Genomic DNA, 20,637 nt, shown 5'->3' with positions numbered 1-20,637 from the left:
ATAGTTCTGACATTACAGCAATTTCATGATCAACTCTGCATTTCATTTATGATTCATAAAGACTTCCACCTGTATAGATCAATAACAAACACCTGTGCCCTCTGGAGGCTAACTTCTTCCTTTAGTGTGGCTGGCCTGGCCGGCGCTAGCCAAACACCCAGTGATTTACCACCATGAAGCCGGACACCAGGAGAGGCTCACCAGTGCTTCCTGCTGAAGATCTTATGCATTAAAAAGAGAAGAAACGAGGAAAAGGAGAACACAAGTGTTAGTTACCAGTTTATTAGTCATTCCAGTTTTCTTCCAAAGAAAATAGTTTCACTGAACCCTTGGATGAGTGGGCTGGGGCTAGGGAGAGGAGAAGCGGTACTATCAGCTGGTGTGGCTTTGAAGTGTGGCTGCAGGCCTTCCAGCCCTTTCCCAGCTCAGCTGTTGAAGCTGAGAAGCAACTTCAAAGGCAGACTCGCTGTTGTTCCTGCCAGTGGGGGGTGGGGGGTTGGGGTGTGATTCCCATCAGTTGGCTTTAGAGAAAAAATGGGGAGGAATTCATCCTCTCCCTTGCCAAGGTTTGATGCTCACCTAAGTATCTACCACCTTTTGGTTTTGACTGTCTGTAGCTAGTGGAGGCAAACCAAAAACAAACCACAGTCAATTTCACTGGGACTTACATTTACTTATGTACACTATTTTTACAGATCATCTGAGATGGTCAGATTTTGTCATTTGTCCAGATTGTGCAACATGTCAGTGATACAAGGAAACTGCTCCTGCTCCTCATTACAGTTTCTGTTCACAGAAATATAAAGCGGCTTTCCCAAGAGCAAAGCAGAGTTTAAGAAGATTGTTCCCTTGCTGCTCTGCGACCTCCTGCCCATAATTTTAACTGCTTACAGTCCTGAAGTCAGTGTATGTACTGGTAGTGCATTCAAACCCTTCTGTGAGTCAAGAAAGAGTTATTCCATTTGGTCAACAATTCACCTTGTACAAGAAAGACATTTTTGAATAATAAAATTTAAAAGCAAATGCAATTTCCCTCCATAATTTTATTTGGTCTAAACCTTTCCATTTAAAATTTATGTTCTTTACTTCACAGTTATAAAGGGAAAAGGAAACAATCCTTGAAATATTAACTCTAACTCTTAAAATCAAGACAAGCTTGGATTCAAAAACTAATTCTATGACAATGATGGGGACAGGTAAATTTCCCGGCCACTACCTCCCACCAACTTTTATTTAAATAAACTTGAAGAACTAGGTAAAAACATTTCAATGTACGGTACAAGACAGGAGAGTTTTCAGGGAAGTTTAATTATGCTAGAAGAGAAAAGTGTAAGGAACCAGTCACATTAAACTTGAGAGTTACGTGGCCAAGAAGCAAGTTGCCAACACCAGTATACAGGTGTATATTATTCAGCGGCATGCCTCCAGCATGGTCCAAAGAAGACTGTTCTGATGGGATGAAACTGGGTATTAAAAAAAAAAAAAAAAGCAAACAAGCTCCTGGGAACACAATGAAGGGAAAACATTCCAATCACAGAAAGCTTCCACAATTAGCAGAGAGTAGAAAAGACGGTCTCCTGCACAAGTTCGGAAGCAGCGAAGATCGTTAATTCAATGAAAGCTCAGTAAGGACAGCAGTGAGAACACAAATTTGTCCACTACCTGTATTACATTCATCACAGAATACGACTGAAGAGGATGATATTCTTCCAAGGACTGGATTTTTACTTTTGAATTTCACAAAAATGTCTAAATCACAGTGGCATACTTTCCAGAGTGTCACTTCCAAAGATGTATTTCTATTCCTCACGGACTGTATCCTGAAGAAATCAAAGGTCTTCACAAGGTAAAACCACCATCCCTGGTTATAGTCTGTGCTTCCCCTGTTTCCCCTTCCCCCTTTTTTGGTATAATAAATGACTTGGCGATGTAATTTTGAAAAGAAAAATAAAACTGGGGAGAAATGACAAGTGAAGTGATTTTAGGGACATAGGGTTTGAAAAAAAAATGCTGTTCATGATTTAGTATATTTAGGAGCTTACTACTAGACTGCTGAACCATTACTTATGTTGTTCGTTTTCTGTGATTTCATTCCAACGAGAGTTGCACGCTGTCAGCTTGGTTTTGTGGCTGCTGATAGTCATACTTCCTTGCTATTCAAAAACAAAACAAAAAACAACAACAAAAGAAAGAGATAAAATTAATAAAAAGTAAAAAAATAATTAGCTAACATCATTAAATCACAGTCAAGTCATGATTCTCAGTAAAGAATTAGCTTTGAATTAAATAATTTTTTATTAGAGAAAATTTATTATATTTTGTGATCCTCTCATTTCTCAATACTGCTGATATCCATTTTTATATATTTATCATTATTTGTAGATCAAGATTATTCAGAGCTTTAAAATAATTTTTTTAAAGATTTTATTTATTTATTTGACAGAGATCACAAGTAGGCAGAGAGGCAGGCAGAGAGAGGGGCGGGGGAAGCAGGCTCCCTACTGAACAGAGAGCCTGATGCAGGGCTCAATCCCAGGACCCTGAGATCATGAGCTGAGCCGAAGGCAGAGGCCACTGAGCCACCCAGGTGCCCCTAAAATAATTTTTTAATGAAGCTATTAAAATTAACATTTTTAAAAAAAGATTTTGTTTATTTATTTGAGAGAGAGTGTGTGTGCATGAGTTGGGGGGAGGGAGGGGTGAGGAGCAGAGGGAGGGGCAAGCAGAATGCACTGGGCATGGAGCCTGATGTGAGGCTTGATCTCACAACCTTGAGATCATGACCTGAGCCAAAATCAACAGTTGGATACTTAGCCGACTGAGCCATCCAGGCATCCCAAGTTAAATTAACATTTTATAATTTCCTTCTTTCTTATCTCCCACTTCCACCTTAAGTTAATAATACTACTTTTGTCCACATCATAAGGAATTTGTATTTCAACTTTTGAGTCTAAGAGACTTATTATTGAATGCTGTCATTGATATAAACTAGAAGAAAAACAGATAGGCATTCTGTATCCTTTCTGTACTTCTGAGAAATGTTTATTGAAGAAGAACGGTTTTAACCTGCAACTAGACAAAGTATGGAGTTAAAATCTTTGTGAATGTTAAAACTTTCACTGTCTTCTTTAAGTTTTTTACTAGCCAAGAAAGAGATACTATTTATTTATTCTACTCAGGGTGCATCCAAATTTTTGTGGCCTAAAGTTTGTACAATTTTGGGAATCCTCTTTAAGAAAAAGAATTTTTTTGTTATTTCCTCTTGAACTGCCAGACTGTCAGGACTAGATAGCTCACAAACACTAAGAATGAGCCACTGTGAGGGGACTCATAAAATGTGCAAATCCACACATGTAATATTTATTTATTTATTTATTTAAAGATTTTACATATTTATTTGACAGAGGGAGACACAGCGAGAGAGGGAACACAAGCAGGGTGAGTGGGAGAGGGAGAAGCAGGCTCCCCGCGGAGCACGAAGGCTGGTGGGGGGCTTGATCCCAGGACCTTGGGATAACAACCTGAGCTGAAGGCAGCTGCTAAATGACTGAGCCACCCAGGCGCCCCACACATATACTATTTAAAAGAAAAATGGCTTCTAAAGATGTTTGCATCCTTGTCCCCAGAATCTATGAATATGTTACTTTACAGGGCAAACAGGACTTTGGAGATGTGATTAAGGTAAGGACCTTGTGAGGGAGAGAGTACCCTGTATTATCTGGCCCAGTCTAATCACATGGGCCTCAAAAATCAGAGACACTTTCCTGAGTGCAGAGAAAGACTACAAAAAAAGGAAGAATGATCAGAAAGATTAAATGCTGCTGGCTCCCAAGATGGAGGCAGAGGAATGTGGGTGGCCTCTAGAAGCTGGAATAGGCAAAGTTACAGACTCTCTTCTAGAACCTCCGGTAAGAGGGCTCTGCTGACACCTTGGTTTCAGACTGTTGTAGGACTTCTACACTACGAAACTGTAATATCACACATTTGCGATGTTTGAAGCTACAGGATTTTTAGTAATTTGTTACAGCAGCAGCAGAAAACTAGCACACCTTATAAACACAGGGATTCTGATACGTTATATTTTATGGCATCAAAGAAGAAAAAAACCTCTATACTTGGTTTATGATAGTATAGACTATGTTATTGAGTGTATTACTGCTAGGAAGTAACTTTGTTTTGACTGGCCATGCATGGAAACTTAATGTTTTATAATTTTCCATATAGAGCTTCTGGCTCTACATTCATTTTATTTTTTAGTATTTAAATTTTTTTAAGGAACTTTTCTTATTGTGGTAAAATACACACAAATATTGCCATTTGTAACTATTTCTAAGTGTACAGTTCATAGTGCTGTGCAACCATCATCACCGGCCGTCCACAGAACTCTTCCGATCAGCCCAAACTGACCTCCACACCCATGAAACAAGAACTCCCCACTCCTTGTTCCCCAGGCCTCTGGCAACCACCATTCTACCTTCCGTCTCTGCCAATTTGCCTCCTATAAGTAAAATACGTGTTCTTTTGTGACTGGCTTATTTGTCTTCATAAGAATAATTGTGAAGCATAATGTCCTCAGGTTCATCTGTGCTGTAGCATGTGTCCGAATTTCCTTCCTCTTGAAGACTGAATAACATCCGACCGTATTTCTCTACCACATGTTACGTATCCGTCAAGGACACTTAGGTTGTTTCTGCCTTTTGGCTATTGAGATAAGGCTGCTTTGTTAAATGTTACTTCTTATTTTGAACTGGTAACATATGCGGATGGTACAAAATGCAAAAGGAACAAAGGAAACAGTAAAAAGCATATCTCTCTCCTACCTGATCAGTACTGCAGCTACCACTCAGCTCCTTCCCCTAAAGGAACTGCTGTCACTAGTTAAGGTAAAATTTGTGCTTGAGACTTTAGAGGTTCTAGGGTGCCTGGGTGGCTCAGTGGGTTAAGCCTCTGCCTTTAGCTCAGGTCATGATACTGGGTCCTGGGATGGAGTCCCACATTGGGCTCTCTGCTTGTTCAGCGGGGAGCCTGCTTCCCTCTCTCTCTTTCTGCCTGCCTCTCTGCCTACTTGTGATCGCTCCCTCTCTGTGTCAAATAAATAAATAAAGTCTTTATTTATTTAAAGATATGTGTATGTGTATATACATATGTGTATACACATATGATATGTATGATATGTATATGTGTACATATGTGGACACACACATTTTTCAATTTTTCTATTTTTTTTTAGATGAAATTATATTTCATTTTGGGGAGGGTATGTGCTATGGTGAGTGCCGTGAAGTGTGTAAACCTGGCGATTCACAGACCTGTACCCCTGGGGCTAATAATACATTATATGTTTATAAAAAAAATGAATTATATTTCATTTCAAAAAATGAAATTATATTTCATTTTTCTATTTTCTATTTTTCACCTAAAATTCCATTCCATCCAAGGTATATACTAGTGATATCTTGGGTGATCATCCTTTCTTCCTTCTTTCTATACACACACACACACGTGCACACACACCTGACTTTTTATTGTAGATGTCTTTTAAAAATGTCCAGTCTTTTCCCCTTAAATCCCACACAGTCCCAAAAGGTAATGTACGTTAATAATCTGACGCGTATCTTTCCAAGCCTTCCTCCATGGGTTACATAGGACATTTATATTACACATAGATAACACAAGGGATATTTTGGTCATTTGATTTTAAAAGAGTAGCATCCTGGTATATATACTATTTTATCTAGCTCTTCTCACTTCATAATACATCTTGGAAAATACTACTCTTTCTTTTTTAAAAATGTTTAATCTTTTAAAAAGATTTTTATTTGAGATAGAGAGTGAGAGGGAGAGAGCATGCATGAACAGAGGGGAGGGGCAGAAGGTGAGGGAGTAGCAGACTCCCCACTGAGCAGGGAGCCCGTTGTGGGGCTCGATCCCAGGACCCTGAGATCATGACCTGAGCTGAAGGCAGACACTTAACCAACTAAACCTCCCAGGCGCCCAATCACAACTCATTCTTTTAAATAGTGGCATAAAAGGCTGTGGCTTAGGCGTACAGTTCATTCTGGTTCCATATATTTTAAATGTTATTTCTTGTTCCTGACATACATACTCTTGGTGTTCAGTACTATCTGACATATTAAGACATGAACTCTGGCCTTGCACATTGATATCACATGCCATATTCTTGTAAGCTGTTGGTTTTTGTTTTGTTTTGTTTGTTGTTGTTGTTGTTGTTGTTTTAAGTAGGCTTCAGGCCTAGCATGGAGCTCAGTGCAAGAGTTGAACTCATGATCCTGAGGTCAAGACCTGAACTGAGATCAAGAGTTGGAGGCTTAACAGTATGAGCCACCCAGGCACCCCTGCAAGTCATTCTTATTTTGCTTCGGCTTGCAGTGATTCAGTTCTAATGGAAATGCCTGCAAACTCCACAAATACAAAATTCAAACCCAAACCAAAGCAGGTCCAACTCAACCTCAGCCAGATCCCCAAATGCTCTTGGTTTCTTCAATGCTACTCCACATGAGGGGAAGTGCAGAAGAGGGCAGATTGGAGCAGGCAGAGACAACAGTCTTAACTGATGGTTCAAATATTGAATTTTTGCAAAATTTATAAAAAATATCATCATATGAGCACATTTTTAGGGCTATTCTCAGGGTCCTGGATAGGCCCTGTACAAGCAAAGGGTCCCGAAGCGTCAACTTCACGGCAGATCTGCCTTTGCTAACATTGCGCTGAGCATCTAAAAGACGCACTAAGTTTTCATTACCAATTCTTTCGGATAATTTTTGCTAATTGAATTCAATTCCAAAAAATCGATTTTTAAACACACCTCCATTCAACACAGAATATACTTACAGATGGAATACATTTCCAGTTGTTGTCTTAAACGGATTTTGCTCATTGTGTCATAAAAGCTGGGCTCTGATAAAGTTTCTGCTGTAGGTGGCACACTGAATATCCTCATAATTTTCCTTTTATTCCTACAACACAAAACCAATACGAAAGAGAGATTTATACTAATAGCTACAGGTCTGTAATGGACTCAGGACCATAGTAATTAGAAGCTACGTTAAAAGGACTTAAGTAACAATGAGCTCATCTTCTCTTTTGTCTCTGTGAGATGCTTCCTTGGCTCCAGTGTTCTTCCCTTAACTAAAAAGTATGAAGTTATATGTGTAAGGCCACAGAGCTTGAAGAAATCGAAGAAAGCTGAACACAGCCACTTCATACAACAAAGTTACGTACCTCCACTGTGCTTCTACTCCTGCACCCCTCCAAAAATCTAGTATTCGATGGCAAAATGCACCAACTAGAAAATATCTTATTTTTCTCCTCCCTCTGGTGTCATCCAAATAAAGCTAAATTACTGGGTTAGAAAATAAACAGAATGCGAGTAGATCTTAATTTTGGAAAATAATGAATCACTGTATTTCTTAAATACAATGGCATGGCCTTAGTGGATCCATCTACTTAAAATCAACAACAGTGTCTCTGTTTTTAAAACAGGATGGTGGGGAGGAAGTGGTGGCTATTTTTGGAGAAAACCTGTTACCTGTGGAGCCTTCTCTCAGCCACCCCGGGGACCAGGCTGCCAATGGGCCAGATGATCCAGATGGGGCGGGAGGCGGGGCGGGGGGGGGTAGGTGGGTCATGTGGCCCAGAAGGGCAAAACTGCCTGCCTGAGAGCAGGTGCTACCCAGGCCAAACATCAATTATTTCTCAATTACTAATTACTCCGAACTATCGAATGATTTTTTAACCTTGGTGAAGAATACCAAGAAGCATGTGGCTATAAGGAGAAGTGACTCCATCCAACTAAAACTGCTTTTCTTCTTCAAAGCACCCATCTTTTTTTTTGTTTTTTTTCTTTGGTATTTAAATGAAAGGAGCCAGAGAGTATGGAAAAGAATAAATTATGCTACAACACCTGGAATTAAAGCAGGAAATATTTATTGAGGATTTACACTATGTGGCATGTCAGGGACACAAAGGTTAAAGGTCAAAGTCCTTGTTCTGAAGGGACTGGAGTTTTTGTGGAAGGGACAGACAAGTCGTCCGATAATACCATTATAATTCAGTAAGTGCTATCATACGGTTGTGTACCAGAATCAGAAGGGAAAGTTAAAATGTGTGAGGAGAGAATTGCTAAAAACATAGGAATTTGAGTTTCTGCATTTCAGGGACAATGAACCCAGGCTGGATGATCAAACTGAGCTATATTAGAAATATAATATATGTGTATATGTGTATGTATGTATGTGTGTGTGTATATATATATACACACACATATATGTTATATATTTAGTGTATATAATATATATTATATAATATAATATAAAGCCAGTCAGGGTGCCCAGAGCTGGACTTAAATCTTAAAGCAACGGGCTCTTCAAAGCCAAACTGGCATCCAGAGCTCAAGAACAGACCCGAGGAGAAGTACTTCCCTAGCAGGAACAAAAATACTGATGAAATTATTTGTGTGCATTTAATTTGGAACAAACAAACATGCCAACTTTTGAAACGCCTGCTTTCTTTTCAACCCTGAAATACTAAAAATATTACCTCTTGGCGTACATGAAGAGGACAAAGCTAACAAGGATCACTACCAAGTACACATTGGTGGCTTCGTTCCAGGCCTCATGAACGCTATAATCCATAGAGCCATCGTCACCCATCACCCCGTAACCTCCAGGCATGGGGCTGGAAGAAAGAGAAGGGAGTAGGGTTTCTGTTAGTGCTGGTAAGACCGATTGTAGAGGGGCTGGCAAATATAAGGCCTGCTGGCCAACTCCAGCCTGCCACCTGCTTTTGGATGCCCAGGGGCTAGGGATGGTTTTACATTTCTAAACAGATACATTTTAAGTGATTAAAATGTAAAATGTACCTGTATAATATCCTTGCTTTTTGCTTCCCAGCCCTTGAAGCCAAAAATATTTACCACCTGGCCCTTTAAGAAAAAGTTTGCCAACTCCTGGCCTACATAACTAGGGCGTGTAACATATTTCCCCTTATTTTTGATTTTGAAACATTTTATTTTCTGAGTGAAGTGAAAACTGGAGTTTAAAAACCCAATTACGAAAAGATAACAAAAAGGATATATGGTTGAAGTGTTACTGTCCGGTTTCTGAACTATAACTATCACCAGATGAAAGTACCAAAATATTTTATTTATTTATTTTTAAGATTTTATTTATGTATTTGACAGAGAGAGAGAGAGCACAAGCAGGGAGAGCAGGACAGCCTGATATAGGACTTGATCCCAAGACCCTGGGATCATGATCTGAACTGAAGGCAGATCCTTGACCGACTGAGCCACCCAGGTGCCCAAAAGCACCCAAATATTTTAAAACACAGACCCAAACAACTGGCCGTGATGTTAAAAAATAACCTGTCATGCTCATGACGGCACCCTAGAAAAGACAAGACAGCCATCGCAATGAAGACAAGACAGCCATTGCAATGCTCTTCCACTGGCCTCTCCAGCAAGTGGAAAATGTTGGGAGCTTTATCTAGTTTTGGCCTCCTGGCCAAATATGCTTGAAAGAAGCTATGGGATAAAAAGTTACTTTTTGCTATTTACACAGCTGTGACTTCTATTCACGGAAATGGATTCTTTGGACATTTTCACAGAAAATATGAGTGGTAAGAGCCAGTGTATCAAATAGCAAGTATAAGAGTAATGGTTTCCTCTTTGTGTTTGAGAGTTAGTTGAATTTTTCCTTGAAGAAAAAGTTCCTCCCTTCTGTTGGACATAAAAGGCAAGTCTAATAAGTAAAATGACCTATTATGTGAAAAACAAAAAAAAAAAACAAAAAAAAAACCAAAAAGCATTTTTAAGACATTCTATAAGAAGGAGAAAAACTGAACAAGCGATAGGTGATCAATGTACTGTAGTTTCTAAGAATAAGACAGTCATTTTCTAATTCCAAGAAAAAGAGTATCTGAAAAGTCCAAGAAATTGTTTTGCAATTTTTCTCTAGACATCCTACAACAATGAAGGCTTTGCAGACATTGTTGCACTAAAATATCTTCCATCTCCTGTAAGCCTCCAAATGTTCTGTAATGTAGATCTGGCTTAGTGTAAGTTATTAAGTGTGCATTAAGGGAAATGTCTGTTTTCTTTCTTATAGCTCACCTCTGCATAAAATGAATAAAATTCTTCCATAAGTTTGCTCCTAGGCCAGGTGGCATGTTTTCCCTGTTCTGACATCTGAAATTTTTGTCAGATGTTTGGGGACATATTGTATTCATTTATGATAAAGTGAGTGTCATGAATGATCATATAACTTAACCTCTAGACACTGAGGTCGAGAGTGAAAACTTTAAAAGACCTATTGGTGTCCGATGAATATAAAGATTGGTCTTGTGAAAATCAGCCAAGTATTAATAAAAACAATTTACTTTAAATCACAAAAATTTATAGATATAAGATCTAAATATTATTTAAACATCACACCATACCCAATTCCTTGATATGAAAGACTGGCTACAGATTTTTTTTTTTTTTTTTTTTTTTGAGAGAGTGGAAGACACGGGGTGATTTGGTATATTCACAGTTTTAATTCTTATTTCCTAAAACTAAACTCCAGAATTTCTCTGAAAGTAACATTATGATTCATAGTAAGTAATCAGTCTATTTTAGAAATGGAAACTTTTGGAAGACAAGAGACTATAATTATCTTTATGATTTATGGAATCTAGAATTTTGCTGGTGCTGAAAAGTAACAACAACGAATGTGTTTTGGGCAAAAAGAGATGACTTTGAATATCTGATCTGAGATGCTGCAGAAGGCCACAGACAATTATGCCACAAGGGTGGTAGGTTTCAGGATTGGGAGCTGTTAAATTCAGGAAGAAACAGGAGACATACAGCAATGGCCACTAGAACATTTCTCAGGTGTCCTTTACCTGACAAATTACGGAAGTGTTTCCCACGTGTTTTCTAACCTGTTTTCTACACCTGAATGGATCTGACCCAGGTTAATTTCTTGCTTCAATTTCTCACAAAATTCTGTTCATGGGCCACTTAATAAGGGGTATATTCCTATAGAGCTTGTCATCATCCTGCTACAAATATGTCGATCTTGAATAGTATTTAGAGAAGGATTTTGAATTACTACTGACCCAGAATGGTAAAATTTTAACATGAATGAAACAACATGTATTATACAACATCATTGGTATGCAATGACACTACCATTCCACAGTTCCAGGGACACGCACTTGAATTATTTTTAGTACTGTAGTTGTGAAAGATTTGCACTGAGGGTAGGCCTCTCCTGCCCAGTCCTCCATCATGACCAATGGCACGACTTTGCAAGACTGCCAGGAATAAGGAATGGCCTTGTGCGGAGTCATAGTGCAGACCCATGGCCCACATGTGGCCTTAACCATGACGGTCACCTCCCAGCACGCTACTGTCTAACCAAGTGTACACATACATACTTGCTAAGTAGTTACTTCATACCACCACAGCCTTCTTCTAAAGCAAAATGCCCATGGCATTACAATGGTGCATTCCCGGGAAGTTAATATTTCAGCAAGATCACTAAGGTAGCAAGCCATGTGCCCAGATCGTCATGGAGGGCTCTTTTGAGAAAACTGAACTTTTTTCACATATTTTTCTTGGACACTAATGCTTGAACAATTTCGGTAAGGAAATTCTAGGATGAGCTGAATTAAGACCCAAGTAAAACATTAGTATCCAGAGACAGAGTTCCCAAAATATGGCAACTAAGGGGTTAGTTTTAGTTTAACTTGGTTGAGAACTAGGAGAAAATTTTCCAGGGATCAAGTGATTATATCATAAGTTTTAAAATCCGTTTCCTGATTTCAGGTTCCTGACTCCATATCTAGGTGGTTCTAAAATTGTGTAGCATTTGTCATAATGCCTTAAATGTTGCCATTTTTGTCTCTCAGAGCTTTGCTATCTTAATACAAATTCAGATTAGAATCACTTACACAGTGCCTTACAACACAACGCACTGCGTAAATGTAATTTCCTTTCTCTGTCCTCTGAAACACTGAAGGTTTGAGCCCCTGAATCAGAAGGGTACGAAGTAAACAGGCCCTCAACCAAGAGGAAGGAGGCAGTTTGTGGGTTCACCAGTAGGGCAGTCCGCATGTTGCATTTCTGCCGGGAGGCCCTGAAGCTCCGTTTTACCGAAGAAACCGGTAAGGTGGGAGTGGTGGTTACGTAACTTGCTCCAAGTTGCACAGGCCAGGGCTGTCCCATGCACCTGACACCCAAACCTGAGCCCCTGCAGTCGCGCCCCCGGCTCTGCGACAACCCTCTCCTCCCGGAGAGAAATCCAGCCGCGCGGGAATAGAGTAGAATCCCCTCCCAGGAAGCGACCACGGCCGCCCCCGGAGCTGCCGGGACGGCTTTGGCGCTTCGCCGCTCGCAGGCTGCGAAACCCTGCGGGATGCGAACACACCCGCGCTCAACGGCACCATCCCCGGTCGCCGGCGTGGCTGCCTCGGTGTACCGCCCGCATCTCCCGCAATCGGAGCCTCACTATTCCTCACGACCCTGAGAGGCTCGCGGTACGCGCTAGGCTCAGGGCCCGGGTCCGGGGACGCGCAGCGGGCAGCGATCCCTTCCTCCTCCCGCTCGAGGCCCCGGCGGGGCGGGGCGGGGCGGGGCGGCGCGCGGGCGAGGGGGCGGGGCCGGGTGACGCGGCCCCGCCTCGGGCCCGCGAGGCGCGGAGACGCGGGTCCACTCACGCTGCTGGCTCGAGAGGCGGCACGCGGCCAGGCTGCTCCGCTCGGGGCTCTTTCCCCCCGGAGTCGCGCCGGACGCGCGGGGCCCGGTCGCCGAACGGACCTGGACGACCTCTGCCTTCGTCATTTCCTGCCGGCCCGCCGGTTTCCGGATGAAACGAGGAGCCAGGTCTTTCCCCCCGCCCTCCCCGCCCCCCTTTTCAGTGTTTGAACGGGAGCGACGCCGCGGCTGCTCCGGTGCCGCCCCCGGGCGCGTGAGTGGAGCCGGGATCCCTTCCCCCAACCCCCGCGGCGCGTCACCGGCGCGCCCCCCGCCCTCCGCGAGCCCCCGGCCCGAGCCCGGAGCCCCCCGCGGGCGGGCCGGGCGGGCCGGAGCGCCGGGCGCCGGTGCCGGCGCCGGCGGGGGGTGTAGCCGCCCGCGTCTGGAAGCCCACGTGGGTGGAGCTGTGGTGCGCCAACACCGGGCGAGAAGTAGCGGGGACAGGTCGTTGCCCGGAGTTCCGTGCCTCTTCCCGCCCCGCTTCGGCGCGCCCGGGCGTGACTCAAAGCGTGGGAGGGGGAATGTGCATGGTCCCACAAATCAGGGTTAAGCTGGGCAACACGAAGACTTTTTTTTTTTTTTTCCGTAATGAGGACATAGAGTTACTTTTAATATTTACTTTGATACCTCACTTGAGAAAGCATATGCTCTCCACACTGTCTTCCCACTTCCTCTGTCATAATAAATGTTGCGTGGCTGAGACTGTTGTGTTTTAAAAACTGGATGTGCCCAGGATGCTGCGGTATTGTCCGTTGAAGTGATTTTTGTGTCTTTAAAAAAAAAAGTGTGTATAGGGATTTGAGAAATAGGTTTTCTAGCATAAGACAGGTAATGAATTTATGCAGGTTTTCAGCATCAGTGTGGAAGTCATCAGATTTCAGTGGTTGGTGGCAGCCTTGGGCATAAATGGTCATTGTCCACGTGCTTGAGGTCTTAACTGTTTATGTTGAGCTAGTTCTCTAGGGTCAGCTTACTGCTAATTATAATTCATCCTAGACCTTGTACAAGTTGTAGTCTTAATTAATAAGCAGAGGTAAGAGCTAACATTTAGCCCAAATCCCTTAGCAAGTTTTCTCTGCCTTTTCTTGTGGTTCATTCTGTTAAAATTAAGCTCACCTTTGTCTGGAGAGCATTGCTTGGTACAGTAAGGTACTAGCTATATTTATAGTATTAATACATTTTAGTTTTTATGTATTATACAGACATTGCCATATATATGCCTTATAACCATTTAGTTTGACTCTGAATTTGGAAAATTAGGAACAATAATAACGGGTAATGTTGAGTACTGCCTGTTTGCGGGGCCTGTGCCAAATGGTACATGCTTTATCTCATTTAATCTTCTGGGATAACTTTTGTGTAAGTATAGGTTGCTCAAAAATTTTTGAATACATGGGTCTGATTTGAATAGGTCTAAATGTGGAGTATGTGTATTATTAATTACTTCTGTTTCTGCTTTTGCGATAAAGGGTGTTGGCAATATAAAATGACTCATAGAGTAAATTAATATGTTTTTCAAGTTGGAAGATGTCTTTAAAATTGCATAGAACTGCAATTATTCTCTTTACTTGGGTATTGGAAAGCACCGTGTCTCATTTATCCAAGTTCCCATAACACACCATCATCACCCAGTGAACAGGCTATTCTTGGACATTGGTAGAAGGTAAATGTTGGGGAAGCCCTAATGGCCTTCTGAAAGTCTCCCTCCTACCATATTTTTTCTAAGTGGCATTCCTAATTAGGGATCAACAAATGATGATGAAACAAGAAGAGTAATTTTCCAATACCAAACCAAGGAAATAAAAATCAGTGGATTGGTTATTACTTTGTTGATGAGTCTAACATTCGTGGGTATACAAATGTTAAGAATGTTAGATTATCTGCATTGTGGGGTCTCTACCTAATTTTTCATTTTGCCTTTAATATCATAAGCAGTTTGGAGTCCAGTACATTGTGCTTAAGAGGTGAACATTTTGACTGGATTTAATTGAGTAGTTCTGACATCCTTAATCAAGAAGTTTATTTTGACTGTGTTTCCAAAGATACAATGATTTGTATAGGCATAACAATGATGAGAGTGATGGTGAGGTCTAACAGTTTGCAACTTGTGAGAGTGGAAGTAGGTGAGAAGGACTGGAGAGGACAAGGGAGATGTTTTGGAAAAATGCATCTTATTTGTGATGAGTGCACATTGGACTTAACCTGTCTCCAGATTCTAGTGGCCCACTCGTTGGAGAAGAAGAGATTGGGAATGCTTTGCCGGTCAGTATTTATAAGAGGGCTCGTTTACCTCCAGGCCTTCTTTTGGGGAGGGATAAGTAGAGTTGTCTTCGGTGTAACGATAGAAGAAGAAAAAATGCACGTATTTTCTTTTGGAGTTAATACTTCCACCCATCGTGACTAACAGATTCTTGTCATCTTGTCACCACATGCATCTTCAGGCACTTTCCTAGTAGATACTTGATATTTGTGGGCAGCCGCTAGTAGGTCAAGTGAAGAAAGGAAAAAGTGGGTGGATTGGGGGTAGAGACAAAGCTCAGGGGTATACAGCAAAGCATTAATAGGTTTTTCATTTGGGCAGAATTTAGGAACTGGGCCTCCAATGGCCTCTGTTACGAAAATCAATCCAGTAGTATTAACTCTTATGTGTTTAAAATCTCTTGTATGTTATATGTATCCAGAAATATGGAGAATATCCCTTTGATGTGTTTTACGAACAACGGAACATTTAGAATACAGTACATGAAAGTTAACTGAATTTTTCATGGAGGCCATTTCTGTATGTTTGTCGTTGTTGTAAAGTCAGAGCGACCGTGATGCCAGCATTGGCTCCTGTTTGTAAGGCATTTAAGCAATGTTGTTTCATCCTTTTGGGAGATAAGCTCTTCTCATTCCTTCAAAACTTGGCTCTCATGTGGAGTGCCCTTCGAAGCTCCAGAGTACAGGGATCTTTTCTGTCACTCATTGCCATATCTCCAGAGCCGAGAACAGAGCCTGACGTATAGAAGGTACTCACTCAGTGACCGTAAAATGAACAAAAACACGTCGGAATCCTCTTTTCTTTGCACTACTGAAGATCCCACTTTAGTGGCCTGGCCACTCCAATTTACCTCCTTCACAGAATCTTCAGCCCACAAAAAGACCTTTGATGTTCGATGTTTGTGCCACATACTTTGGCATTTAATCCTTTATGGCTTTATACTGTTATATGAGCATTTCCGTGTTTTGTTTTCCCCATCTAAAATAGAGGCTACTCGAGGGCAGAGAATATATATTGATGAGGTACTATTGGTAAGGTACTATGTTTCCTTGTTTATATAGTATAATAATATCTACAGAGTAGGTTTATATTTGCTTTCTTTTTTATTTTTTTTTAAAGATTTTATTTATTTGACAGAGATCACAAGTAGGCAGAGAGACAGGCAGAGAGAGAGGAGGAAGCAGGCTCCCCACTGAGCAAAGAGTGCCATGCGGGTCTTGATCCCAGGACCCTGGGATCATGACCTGAGTGGAAGGCAGAGGCTTTAACCCACTGAGCCACCCAGACGCCCCTTAATATTTGCTTTCTGAGTGAATGTTAGATACCATAGGGGAAACGTCAGAGATACTGAAAATGTGGTTCCAGTCTTCAAGTACGTAGTATTTTAGTAGGCAAACATTGTGTACAACAGTATGAGAATTTGTAGTTAAATGAAACAACGTAATGATAAGAGTTAACATTTAGGTAGTGCTTAAAATGTGACAGATACTGTTCCTGGAGGCTTTGCCTGTTAATTTATATGAATCTCATAATGAACTTCTGAAGTAATAGGTATAGTTAGAATCTCCTTTTTAAAATGAGGAAACTGAGGCACAGCAGGGTAATTAAGTTACTTGACCAAGATCACAATGCAAATAGTAAATAGGGAGACTGGCTATGAACCCAGGTGGTCTGACCCCCCCACCATCAGTGTCGTTTCTGTGGGAAATTTACTTTACCAAAGAAGAGAGATCTAAAAGTTGACACTACTTTTTCAACTGTAAAAGCCTCTTTCAGATTTCAGAATAGCATAAAAGATTGTAGTGACTGCACTGCAGAAACAATGCTGTGGATTTTCCAAATACAGGCGTCTGACAAATGGTTACGGGGCAGTGTTTTGAAATGACTAAAGGCAAGGGGAAAGAAACTGAATTTTGAATCTCAGAGCTAAACGAGGATTATAACTCTTTGTAGGTACTGAATTCTAGGACAGTGATTCAGCAGGAAAACTTACGTGAGATATAATATTGAATGATACTTGATGTCTTACTGCTTTTCTTTTTTAAACACTTACTAGATTCATCCCTAGCAGTAGTAATTTACCAGGAAGTGAGTGTTACTGAAAGTTTCCTATGTGCTTCTATCCATTTGCTTTGTCCTTATGTGGAATCTCGATCCACTTTTTCAGCTTGTCTTGGGCAGTAGAGAGCACTGTTGGGGCCAGGAGGCCTCTTCAAACCAAGAAATATTTCTTTGGTGGAAAAAAACTGTAAAATTGTGCTGTTGATTGGATGACAGACCTGGAGTGAAGTGATTCTGAAGCTGTGTGGAATTGGATGTGGGGCTGCAAGATGAAGCAAGATGAAGAGAAATGGGATTCTCTGAAAACCCACTTTTGTGTCCCTTTTGTCAGGAGCTGACAGTATTATTTTGGGGGTGTTGGGCATCAACAGAGTCACTGAATCTAAACGACTCCAGAGATAGGGGAGTACATACGTCAGCACCCCCACTGTCCAGGAATCAGAGGAGGAAGTGCCCTTGAATGAAGGATGGGCCCCAATCCTGGTTAGCACCCAGGGAGGACACACGCTCTGCAGGTATAGTATTCTTTGTTTTAGATCCTTTCTGCTGGGCAGGAGGTCATGTTGTTTGTCTTGGGGATAGCTTTATAATTTGAGTTGTCATTTTAATATCAGCACATATTTGGGGATGGCCTGTCAGGGAAGCAGCTTATAACTATGGATATTGTCGCACCCTTGTATTCTATTTAAACATCCTAGGAAATAATTGGAGTTAAAATAATCTATGTTGAAGTGTTTTTCCGACTGGTGTGTTAGCTTTAATCTTAATTTCAGGTTCTTCTCTAAATGGGGGGTTTTAGGGAAAGAGAAAATGAAGCACTGATTCATGTATTTTTGTTCTATCAGTATGGGGTAATTTGATAAAATCTCTACCGTCCCATTGGATGAATTTTAGGGTTTTCAGAGCAGGATCCTGAATGTGATCCAGTGCTGATCTAGTGCGGTGGTTCTTTAAGTAGGAGTGTCCGTCAGAATGACCCAGGGTTTTTGATGAAAGTAACAGATCTCTTAGCCTTACCCTAAAGATTCAGATTCTTTAGAGCTGGGCCTGGGTATCTGTATTTTAAAGGATCCTTAAGTGATCCTAGTGCCCGCCTCCCTCTGTAAGTACCAGCCTTGTATTTTATAGATAAGAAAATTGAGGCAAAATCAGATGACTTGCCTAGAGCTGGTTCAGTGGTACCAAGATTGTGTCACCAGATAACATGTAATTTCAGAATTTTATGGCTGGAAGAAATTTTCCAAGTCAATTCAGTAGCTCATTTTACAGCTTAATATAAACTGTGCTTGTTCACACAATTTCGAGTAATACATGAATGCAGCAAAATTTGTGTTTTCTCAAAGCCTGATTTCTGTCCTGGCCATGGTAAAGATTAAAACTTCAATCACCAGAATTTCTTTACAATTTTAACAGATGTTTTTGTATTAATTTCAGGAACTGTCCATTATTTGCAGTATTTTTATTGTGTATTTTATGATGCTTTGTTAAAGTTTCTTGAAAATATAGTGTATTTAAAGCTGAAGTGAAAGGTTAAAATTTTTTAATTTAAATTACTTATTTTTCAATCTTAGCTAAAATGTAGTACTGTGTGAGAATTTGTGCTGCTTTATTAGAGTTTCATGTTTTTAAAATCTAGTTGATTTTTAACTTTTGTAAAATTTTTTTTTAAAGGTATCTTACTTTGGAAAAAGCTCAGCTTGGCTTCCATGTCATCTTTGAGTATGAGAGAGAATCCTGTTTTGAGCATGTCCTCAACAGAGACCAAAGAACCAGGTTTGTTCCTTCAAGAAGTCTCCTAAAACCTGTGGAGCAGCATCCATTTCCAGAAGTCGATAATAATATGTTCGTGATGCCTGTGAATGGACTATATGGCCAAGTGACTCATTAAGATATTCATGGAAGAGTGGTTAAAAAAAAAAAAAAGAAGAAGAAGAAAAGGCAGATTTCAAGAAGCACACCAATATCATTTAGAAGTTTTGAGGAGTTGAAAGAAGATAGTTCTGAAAATATGAGTGAAAGACTCTAGCACATATCTTTACATGTTTCTTACAGCACCTCTGTTAACCCAGATGCTTTTGTGTATAATATTTGAGTTACTTTCCTCTACTGCAATAGCTGGTAGTCCCCTCATGAACAGAGTTTTATTTCATGTGGATGGAGAACTAGTGGCTATAGTAGGAGAAATGGGAAGGGCTGCAGAAACCAGCTTCAGCTCGGTAATTACTACAGGGACAGGATGTTGATGAATTGCTTCTTCATAATGCGCTGCTGTTTGTTCACAGTCTTGCGGCTTTAGATTCATCTTTTATCTACTCTCAGCCTCTCTGTGTGCCTGCTTTTTCTTGCACAATTTTTTTAGCCTGAAGATCTAATGACCATATTTTTTCAGTTTAAAAATAAGAATTATATCTTCATAAATAGATCTCTATTATTGTTCTCTCCTGCCCAAGGTTATTTTCTAAGATCAAGAATAGAATAATTTCCATTCGTTTTTCAGATTTGCTCTTCTTAACTATTTTTATATTCTTGTTCAATGTTTGGTTTTCCTCTACTCTTTTTAGGTGGAAATGAAGGATGATGTCTGTGTTGTGTTTTTAGTTATCTAGGAGACCAGAATAACATGGATTGTAAAAACTTATAGAAAATTTACAACGTCTTTTAACCATTACTCTTTTAAACTCGTTTTAAACCTCCACAAACTTCTTCTTAGCATATTGATGTAAATACTACCTTCTTACTCTGCACTTTCCTTTTTGGGGGAAGCAGTAAGAAGCAGGGATTTCTCCAAACGCTGGTTAAGTGCAGAGAGCGAGGAAAGGAAGAGGGGAGAGAGCACTTTTGTAACTAGCAAATGAAGCAGGAGAGAAAAGCTTTTGTACTTAACAAATGAAGCATTTGGTCATTAAAGTCATTAATGTGTATATTCTACATTTTCAGTATAAAAATTGGTTTGTGGCTTACAACTAAAATCATTAATAGTAAATTTTATTGTTTTCAACCCTTCTTACTTTTGCAACTGAGTCAGTTGACCTGATCCATAGTTTTCTTCTTTTTAAATTGAGGAAACCTCTATTTTTATGAATCAGGTTTTATGCAGCAGAGAGGAATGTAGGCAAAAGAGCAGCTTTTAAAATTTAATAAGCTGAAATTCCAGAAACCATTTTTTAATAAATATTTCCTTCCCTGGTAGGCCTATTTGCTTCACCCATTTTTCTCCTTTCTACCTTATCTATTTATCACCTTGTGTCACTTTTACCTTTTTTTCCCCCATCTGTCCAGAATTCCTTGCTTGCTATCTGTGTTTTGCCTACTTCCTGCCTTTTCCATGATTCAGCCTCCCTTTGAAAGTGATTTCTGTTCTTACTATTTCCTTGGGTGGGCCTCCTTTCTACTCTGTTGCCTCCAAGTCTTTTGTTGTTATCTCTTGCAGTTCAGCTTCTGTCATCTCTAGCTCCTTCCTGTTTTACCCCTCACCTGTGTCCACCTCACTTCCTGTCCACTTGCATCCCACTCTCATCTCCCATCAGTGGTGATCTTGTCTTTTCCACTGCCCCAT

General features: G+C 40.6%; 2 protein-coding genes across 5 annotated transcripts in view; one reads left to right on the top strand and one right to left on the bottom strand.

Annotated features, from left to right (window-relative positions):
* Nucleotides 1-266: 266 nt before the first annotated feature.
* SMIM19 (small integral membrane protein 19) lies at nt 267-12,892 on the bottom strand. Of its 2 annotated transcripts, none has more exons than XM_032838027.1 (4): nt 12,724-12,892; nt 8,560-8,697; nt 6,853-6,977; nt 267-2,153 (listed from the first exon to the last, which is right to left on the bottom strand). In XM_032838027.1, the coding sequence occupies exons 2-4, from the start codon at nt 8,691-8,693 to the stop codon at nt 2,089-2,091; spliced, it is 324 nt and encodes a 107-aa protein (XP_032693918.1). In that variant the 5' UTR covers nt 8,694-8,697; nt 12,724-12,892; the 3' UTR covers nt 267-2,088. The 2 variants fall into 2 exon arrangements, with proteins under 2 accessions (XP_032693918.1, XP_032693919.1); XM_032838028.1 differs by having other exon boundaries at nt 267-2,149.
* Nucleotides 12,790-20,637, top strand: part of SLC20A2 (solute carrier family 20 member 2) — a 100,710-nt gene continuing 92,862 nt past the window's right edge. For 2 of the 3 annotated variants that reach the window (XM_032838026.1, XM_032838020.1), the window contains exon 1: nt 12,790-12,889. The gene's annotated coding sequence lies outside the window, so the exon portion shown is untranslated. The other variant, XM_032838024.1, reaches the window with a different exon arrangement.

This window comes from Lontra canadensis, unplaced genomic scaffold (genome assembly GCF_010015895.1).
Source record: "Lontra canadensis isolate GAN:19392208 unplaced genomic scaffold, GSC_riverotter_1.0 scaffold101, whole genome shotgun sequence".
Classification (NCBI taxonomy): Eukaryota; Metazoa; Chordata; class Mammalia; order Carnivora; family Mustelidae; genus Lontra; species Lontra canadensis.
The sequence above is the reverse complement of the archived record's forward strand: the minus strand, read 5'-3'. Positions and strand labels throughout refer to the sequence as shown.